Source organism: Polyodon spathula, chromosome 12 (assembly GCF_017654505.1).
Source record: "Polyodon spathula isolate WHYD16114869_AA chromosome 12, ASM1765450v1, whole genome shotgun sequence".
In the NCBI taxonomy this organism is placed as follows: Eukaryota; Metazoa; Chordata; class Actinopteri; order Acipenseriformes; family Polyodontidae; genus Polyodon; species Polyodon spathula.
The window spans coordinates 38415912-38424901 of record NC_054545.1 but is presented as its reverse complement, the minus strand read 5'-3'; the positions used below and the strand labels follow the sequence as shown (position 1 = coordinate 38424901).

The following is an 8990-nucleotide window of genomic DNA, read 5'->3' as shown; positions in this document are numbered from 1 at the left end:
AATGTGTGTCTTTTCGTTCACATAAAGTCAGAAAAAAACAACATATGAATCCAAATTAACATGTATTTATACTAAAGTAATACAAAAATCAACAGCATTTTGTATTACAATTTTGGCAGGTATGCAAATGTAATATTTACAAAAATGACTACAAAAGATTTAGAAGTGAAAAGTTTTTCGAGATTTACGATTATACTGTAAATACAGTATAATCGTAAATCTCGAAAAACTACTCACTTCTAAATCTTTTGTAGTCATTTTTGTAAATATTACATTTGCATACCTGCCAAAATTGTAATACAAAATGCTGTTGATTTTTAGCAGATACTGAGAAGTGAGTGTAGTGGAAATTCCATAGACCCAGCTAAAAAACCTGCAGGACTGTAAAGGGCTTGTAATTCCATAGACCCAGCTGAATAACCTATAGGGCTGTAAAGGGCTTGTTATTCCATAGACCCAGCTAAAAAACCTGTAGGACTGTAAAGGGCTTGTAATGCCTCAGGTCCTAAAGCCACAGAGTTAGCAGGTATGTATTAATTCACAGTGGGTGTGGACACATTGGCTTCATCTAGTCAAAGTGAAAATAAAGTCAACGGCATAAAATGAATGTGCTAATAAGATTGACAGTAAAACCCCAAGCGTGAAATTGTTGAAATAATAGTTTGAAGCCTTGTTATTAACCATTTATGGAGTAGAATTAGGACACGAAGTTTTCAGTTTAACTGAAAATAACTGCAAAAACACCGCCGAAGACCTATTTAGAAAATTCTTTTAAATGTTTTTTATAAACTGACAAAACTGGGTTTTGGTCCTATATTTGTAATAATGTCAATCATTCAGTACTCTTTTTATATACAGAAAACGTCTTTCAGAATTCGGGCAGTGTGCAGACATTGCTATTGGCCATCTGCAATTTTTGTATTCATGTCTGCCTTCTAATTGTTTGTATAAAGTTACTGAAGGGTCTTTACTGAATAAGCTTTATTGACAAATCAGACAGAGAGTGGGTTTAGAGGTTGGAACAACGTGTACAACGTATGAGCTGCAGTCATATAACTGGAAGAGTGGAATCCATCTGCATCCAGCTCAGTAACTGATATAGGAGTTATTTTTTCACCATATCTGAACCCCAACATTACAGTGATAGATACGAAGGCGGTATAGGGCATATACAAAATACTTCTCACAATTCTCGGATTCAAAATGCACCCACAGTTCTAAATTGCCTAAATCCTAAATGTGGACATCCTCACTTCAACACTGTAAATTAACGTTTGTATGTGTATTAGTAAAACTTACATGCAATTTATTAATTATCGAAACTGAAAATTGATGCATTTGAGTGGTTTATTTTTAATAACCGAAATTAACTGCTTTTGCCAAATAATAATAAAAAACTTAAAAACATGCCCTAAGTACAACATATAGTAGTGCATCCCAAACAGATATTACAAATGAACAGCTCACAATTTAATTCCACAGTGTGCACGACTGGATTTCATTGTAATTCCACAGTGAACATGACTGGATTTCACTGTAATTCCACAGTGAACATGACTGGATTTCATTGTAATTCCACAGTGAACACGACTGGATTTCATTGTAATTCCACAGTGAACTCGACTGGATTTCATTGTAATTCCACAGTGTGCATGACTGGATTTCATTGTAATTCCACAGTGAACACGACTGGATTTCATTGTAATTCCACAGTGAACTCGATTGGATTTCATTGTAATTCCACAGTGTACACGACTGGATTTCATTGTAATTCCACAGTGAACACGACTGGACTTCATTGTAATTCCACAGTGACCTCGACTGGATTTCATTGTAATTCTACAGTGTACACGACTGGACTTCATCAGCCACTAACATTTGAACATCATTTGGTGCATGCTTGTGTGATAAAGTTGTCATTTGACAGTTGTCATTTTGAAAATTTGGTAAGGAGAATCACATTCTGTGTGTAATTATTTAAATAGCTGAATTGAAGCCATTATAAGCTGAAATACAAAGGAAAAGCAGATGTATACTTTTGAGAATTAAAACTTTACATTTACTCACAATCCACTTACTGTACTAAGCTTTGAAAAGAACCTCAGTCAAGGATCATATTCCACTCCTAAAAGAGAGTATTGGTAACTGGAGGCATAATAAAATCTTTCTCTCTCTCATATGCATCATAACATTCTCCTAACAGTGAACTCGCGATTATGAATGTATAAATGACAGTTCAAACACAGTTTTGAGTAGAAGTTTCCTTTTTATCCCTCAGTAAAGCTGGCTACATGTGCTGGCTGTTACTGGATAGGCAATGGAACACTGGCACTATTCCCCGGTGAACCGGAAGGAGCCTTCTGATAAAAGGATGGTTGTGTTGGGTTGGAGCTTGCTGCCATTCCTGTAGGAATATAATACATGCTTTCCAGACAGCTGGGTTCAGCAGGCTGGGTGTTCTGCAAGGCTTGGTTAGCTGTGCCGCTAAGCTGCAGGTGATTCTGGGGTAAATTCTGATTGTGCAGATCAGGGTGCCTCAAGGGTGAAGCTGCATGGGGAGGCATTGGCAGACCTGCGTAAGGCACATAGGGAGATCCATATATTCCTGGGTTCACGAAAGAAGAATAAAGAGAGGTGGGTGGCTGATACACACTGCTTTGTGCTAAACATTGCTGAGGTATCAGCACCTCCACGTATTGTCCCGTTTCTGGATCATAAAGCATTTTACGCTGAGGCTGAACAGGAACTTCAATGTAAAAATATTTTCCAGTCTCTGGATCATACAGAACTTTTCTTCGGCTCTGATGATACTGAAAACAAGGCATGCTGGTATTCGCAATGTTTTCAGCAAATGAAAGACCTTCATTTCCTCTCTCTGTTGCATACGACGAAGGGAACCCTACAGGGCTACACATGAACTGTGGCCGGGCTTCCTGAACCATCTTCGGGGAAGCAACCTGCCTATATGGTGGGATCCCACACAGTTTATCAGGAGAAGTTTCTTTTTTAAATGGTTTGTCATCAAAGGTTTGCTCGGGTTGAAAGTTTGAATTTGCTAAAGAGCCTGGCTGAAAAGAGAAAGGGTTTAAAGGGCTCTTCTGCTGAACCTGTGGAGGAATTGTTACACAATTTAGAGGTTCAGAGTTCAGGGCTTGCAGCTGAGGCCTCTTTGTTGGTTGGCTTTCAGTCAGCAAAGCTTCATTTAGATCCTGCACTTCAGCAGGTGGTACTCCTGAGGGAGCAAGCGGAGGAGGTGTTTGTGGTGGTGGGCTTATGTATCCATCTGAAGAACACTTTTTAAAGGACATAGTGGGATTTTCAGATGGTGCTTGTCCTGGTGATACTTGTGTTCTAACAAACTGCCTGGAGCTTTGCTTCTCTTCGTATTCTGATGGGTCATCTGAAGTAATATTATGATCTGCACAGCCTGGAGCGTGCCCTTTCAACTTATAATCATTTGTAGACTGCTGGTGTTTAACTTGAGGCTGTAGATCTTTAACAATGATATCAGTTGCGTTCTTTGTCTCTGAATTGAGCTCTGTAGCTGAAGCTGGATTCATGTTTATTGACAGGGAATTGTTAGTTTGTGCTGAGTTCTCTTCCTTGACTTTGTCTTCGGAGGTGCAGGTTTGCAATGGTACCTCAAGTGTGTTGACATGCTTTGGGGGGGAGTGAATTGGTTCACTATCAAATAATCCTATATCGGCTTGAAAACCTTTCTCTTTGATGATCATTGAAACTGAATGGCTGTTTTTTGATGGGAGACATTGTGGATTTGGTTCGTCCCCCTCCCTGTTTGGCAGTGAGGTTTCGCTTCCTTTTTCTAGTTGATCTACTGTACTGTATACCTCCATGGGTCGCACGCTCTCAGAGTAGATTTGGGAGTTTCGAGATGTATCTGAAAGATTGCGGTTTGGTGGCATCATGGATTCCTCCTTTAAATCCTTCTTTGTGATACTGTTAGATTCACTTTCTTCAAAATCACATGTTTTTGGTACTGCAATAGAAGCATATTCCCTGTTTTGACAAGGAAGTAGCTTTTGAGTAGTGCTTTTAAACACCTGTTTATCAACAATTAGCTGTTGGCCTTTATCCACCATGCTGTCCTGTCTGCTTATTGTCTTGCACTCTGGTGGAGGAGAGATGGGATCCAGCATGCTGTCCTGCCTGCTTATTGCCTTGCACTCTGTCGGAGCAGATGTGGGATCCAGCATGATGTCCTGTCTGTTTATTGCCTTGCACTCTGTCGGAGCAGATGTGGGATCCAGCATGCTGTCCTGTCTGCTTATTGCCTTGCACTCTGATGGAGGAGAGGTGGGATCCAGCATGCTGTCCTGTCTGCTTACTGCCTTGCACTCTGATGGAGGAGATGTGGGATCCAGCATGCTGTCCTGTCTGCTTATTGCTTTGCACTCTGGTGGAGGAGATGTGGGATCCAGCATGCTGTCCTGTCTGCTTATTGCCTTGCACTCTGATGGAGGAGATGTGGGATCCAGCATGCTGTCCTGTCTGCTTATTGCCTTGCACTCTACCAGTAATGGCAGAGGAGATGTGGGATCCAGTATGATGTCCTGTCTGCTTATTGCCTTGCACTCTGATGGAGGAGATGTGGGATCCAGCATGCTGTCCTGTCTGCTTATTGCCTTGCACTCTGATGGAGGAGATGTGGGATCCAGCATGCTGTCCTGTCTGCTTATTGCCTTGCACTCTGGTGGAGGAGATGTGGGATCCAGCATGCTGTCCTGTCTGCTTATTGCCTTGCACTCTGGTAGAGGAGATGTGGGATCCAGCATGCTGTCCTGTCTGCTTATTGCCTTGCACTCTGGTAGAGGAGATGTGGGATCCAGCATGCTGTCCTGTCTGCTTATTGCCTTGTACGCTATCAGTAATGGCAGAGGATATGTGGGATTCAGCATGCTGTCCTGTCTGCTTATTGCCTTGCACTCTACCAGTAATGGCAGAGGAGATGTGGGATCCAGCATGATGTCCTGTCTGCTTATTGCCTTGCACTCTGGTGGAGGAGATGTGGGATCCAGCATTATGTCCTGTCTGCTTATTCCCTTGCACTCTGATGGAGGAGATGTGGGATCCAGCATGATGTCCTGTCTGCTTATTGCCTTGCACTCTACCAGTAATGGCAGAGGAGATGTGGGATCCAGCATGATGTCCTGTCTGCTTATTGCCTTGCACTCTGATGGAGGAGATGTGGGATCCAGCATGCTATCCTGTCTGCTTATTGCCTTGCACTCTGATGGAGGAGATGTGGGATCCAGCATGCTGTCCTGTCTGCCTATTGCCTTGCACTCTACCAATAATGGCAGAGGAGATGTGGGATCCAGCATGATGTCCTGTCTGCTTATTGCCTTGCACTCTGATGGAGGAGATGTGGGATCCAGCATGCTGTCCTGTCTGCTTATTGCCTTGCACTCTGGTGGAGGAGATGTGGGATCCAGCATGCTGTCCTGTCTGCTTATTGCCTTGCACTCTGGTAGAGGAGATGTGGGATCCAGCATGCTGTCCTGTCTGTTTATTGCCTTGCACTCTGATGGAGGAGATGTGGGATCCAGCATGCTGTCCTGTCTGCTTATTGCCTTGCACTCTGGTAGAGGAGATGTGGGATCCAGCATGCTGTCCTGTCTGTTTATTGCCTTGCACTCTGGTAGAGGAGATGTGGGATCCAGCATGCTGTCCTGTCTGCTTATTGCCTTGCACTCTACTAGCAGTGGTGGAGGAGATGTAGGTGGTTCCAGAGTTTGTTCTGGATCTGCAGGCTTTGGAGAAATAATAGCTGATGCCTTAAAGGATAAACTGTAGGTATGTTTGACAAGCTTTCTGATGTCTGTAACCTTATGCATTGGCGCTTTTGGTTTGTTCTTTAAATTGCTATCTTTAACCTCTAGCTGGGACAGTTGCTCAGATCGCTGTTGATCCATACATGTAGTGGCTCTACTTTTAAACAGCAGTTCTGAGTTTTGTTTTGCAGAGCTCTTGCCTTCAGTATTGGGAGATAAAAGTCTTGCAATGCTAAAAGTATGATTCTTCTTTTCAGTCCTATTCCTGGGTCTCAAAGTTATCTCTGGTGTTTTTGATGTAAACACATTTCTTATAAAGTGCTGAGTGTCGTCTGTTTTTGCTTCATGAGCATCATTCTTTGGAGATTCATATGCTGACCAAACAGAAGCTGGCTCTGCTGGTGCGCTTTCCAAAGAATCTTTAGCAACATAACTTTCTGAATCCCCCAACTTTTTTTCATGGCTAGTGCATGCTATTGGTTTTGCTACATTGTTAAGATAATTATTATCTCCATATAATTTCTTATTGCTCCATGGTATTCCTATTCTAGACTTGTTACCCTGTTCACTGGTAATGATGGCTGCGTCAGAATCTCTTGTTAAACTCTTTTCATAGTTTTGAAAACCATACTTCCCATGCTTCTCTTGTGTTTTTGAATTTAAACCGGTGTGCTTTATTATTAGTTTGCTTACCTTATTTGCTTTGCTTGAATCAAATTTGCTTTGCATGAGAGAATCCATCTGTAAGTGTTCTGAAGAAAAGCTGCCATCTGATGTCACCCCAGAGCCGTAATACAGGTTTCCTCGGGATGAAGTGTTAGAATATTTGAATTCTTTGTCACACACTGAGGAAGGACTTCGCAGGGACGACGGCTCTGCGTCTTGAACATCCCCACATACCAGCTGCAGTTTATGTTCCTGTTGCATTTTTTTAGATAAAACATTTTTTATAAGACTGGATGCAACTTTAGCTTTGCTAGATGTTTCATCCAAAGACACTGATTTATGTAGTTTCTGTTTTTTACTATTTTCATCCAACACCTCTGCAGGTTTATTTGATTCATCCTGGAGAACCGCAGGAGTGCTGTGTTGACGAATGAATATATCCTGAGCACATCTTTCAAAAGGTCTGGACGTAGGCTGGCATTCAGCAAGAACCCTTGATGGAGAAACCTTCCCCTCCTGTCTTTTGAGTTGAATTTGCCGTTTCGGGACAGTCCTTTTGCTGCAGCTCGTGTTTAATTGATCTTGGTTTTCCAGAGCAACATCCACACACTCAAAACTCCCCATCTCAAATCTGTCAACAAGATCTTTGTTTTCAGGTAAATCTGCATCATTAATTCCAGACCCACAAAAATCATCATAAGCTGGCCAAGCATTTACTCCATGACTCCTTTCTGTCGACAGCTGTGACACATTGGTTGAAGATCTGTTGTAACTTGAGTTATAGATGGCAAGATAATCATCTTGAGGGTATGATAAACTTTTAAAGGCCAAATCTGTGAGACACTTGACTTCATTGTCAACTTCATCGAATTCACTTCCCATGCTTGAGGTTTCACTGGTACAATCTGCTCCTCCGTGCCTGTTGGTTTCTGAAAAGGTGCTTCTTTTGTGGGCTGTCGAGTTCTGTTTCTTGGCGTCCCAGAGCTTTTCTTCCTGGGTTGTGGAGCTGAAACGGCACGCTGAGTCACTGCACCCTGTCATTCCCGGCTGCTCTTCTCTGGCTGGAAGCTGTGTGCTGCTGTGCTCAGGAATGTTCCTATTCTTGGAGGAGAGTGACAGCTGAGCCTGCCTCTCTGTGCCAATGCCACTTCTGTCTCTCCCACTCACTGTTGGATCCTTTACACAGTGTCTGACAAACCTTGAATTACTCAGGTTTAGATCAGTTGAGACCACATTTAGATGAGGTTTATCCCTCATCGCTATGAAAAGATCTTGCTGGTCACCATCTTTATTAGTATTAAAACTCTGCTCACTCTTCTTCCATGAACCTGAATTAGAAGTCATTTCAGAGTACTGTTCATTATCCTGGTTACTGTAAGTGAGCTGCCCAGTGTTTTCATCAGTGTTTCTGTTTTTTGAAGCCTTGTAGAATAAGTGCTCTGTTTTATAAGCAGATTGTGAGAAATCATTTTCGTAGCTGGCTGCGGGTTCTGCATCTGTTTGTTCGGGAGAGAGGTCCTCTTTGGTGAATTCAAAGGTTTCGCTGCAGTTGCTGAAATGTTCGGATGTTTCTGAACAAAAGGCAGTATGATACGACCCTGAAGAATCGTCAGCCTTACATTCAGCAGATTCAAAATTGATGAAAGGATTTGTGTTGGAATATATCTGGATTTCACTGCTGTCCCCAAAAATATCATCCAATGATGTACTTCCTGTAATATCAGTCTGATTGTTTATGATTACGCTGTCAGTGATTGCACTTGAAAAGAAAGCAATCGTAGTGCCATCATTATTTTGAATATTAAGGTCATCCCCTGTTCTTCTCAGAGAGGGAATGCTTGTACTTGAAGACGACATTTTTCCATGTAAAGAAGCAATCGTATCAACAGAACGTTTCACACTGGCATCATTGTACCCAACACTTTCATTTGCTTATTTTTTCATTCCAGGTGTAACAGAGTTTCAATGATCCTCAGCCTAAATTACCAAAAAAAGAAAAGTTGATGTAAGTAACACATATGCATATCAGTATTCCAACATCGTAGTAATGTGTTTTCCTGCTACAACACTTAATCATGTTAAAATTCTATACAGTGTAATTACTAGTTAGATGCTGTCTAGAATACTGTGTCAAGCTTTGGTCACCTCACTGCACAAAATACACGGTTGCTTGAGAAGGTACAAAGAATGGCAATGATCCCAGGACTTAATGGCATGAGCTGTGAGCAAAAGTTAAAAGAAATACATTTCTTCAGCCTAGAAAAAAAAAGCAAGGGGAAGTTTGGGGAAGTTTAGTAAAATCTTAAATGGATTAGACAAAGTTAACCCACATCGCTGCTTTAAATTTAGCATAATAGGGTATAAATGGAAGCTGAGTAATAGAATAGATCAGAAGCAGTGTTTTATACAGAGTAATACATGCATGTAATAGCCTACCAAGTAGTAGGACCTAACACACCAGGAGCATTTAAAAAACAATGTGATTGTGTCCGGTTAAATTTGATCCCCATAGCAGGGAAATGGTGTGCCAAG

The 8990-nt window shown here is 41.7% G+C and overlaps 1 protein-coding gene across 6 annotated transcripts; it reads right to left on the bottom strand.

Moving 5' to 3' along the window:
* Positions 1-381: 381 nt before the first annotated feature.
* On the bottom strand, positions 382-8417 carry LOC121324960. Of its 6 annotated transcripts, none has more exons than XM_041267207.1 (2): positions 5004-8417; positions 382-4520 (listed from the first exon to the last, which is right to left on the bottom strand). In XM_041267207.1, exons 1-2 carry the CDS (start codon positions 8313-8315, stop codon positions 2304-2306), a joined length of 5529 nt encoding a protein of 1842 aa, XP_041123141.1. In that variant the 5' UTR covers positions 8316-8417; the 3' UTR covers positions 382-2303. The 6 variants fall into 6 exon arrangements, with proteins under 6 accessions (XP_041123141.1, XP_041123137.1, XP_041123140.1 ...); XM_041267203.1 differs by having other exon boundaries at positions 384-4502; positions 4569-8410; XM_041267206.1 differs by having other exon boundaries at positions 384-4445; positions 4569-8410.
* Positions 8418-8990: the final 573 nt, after the last annotated feature.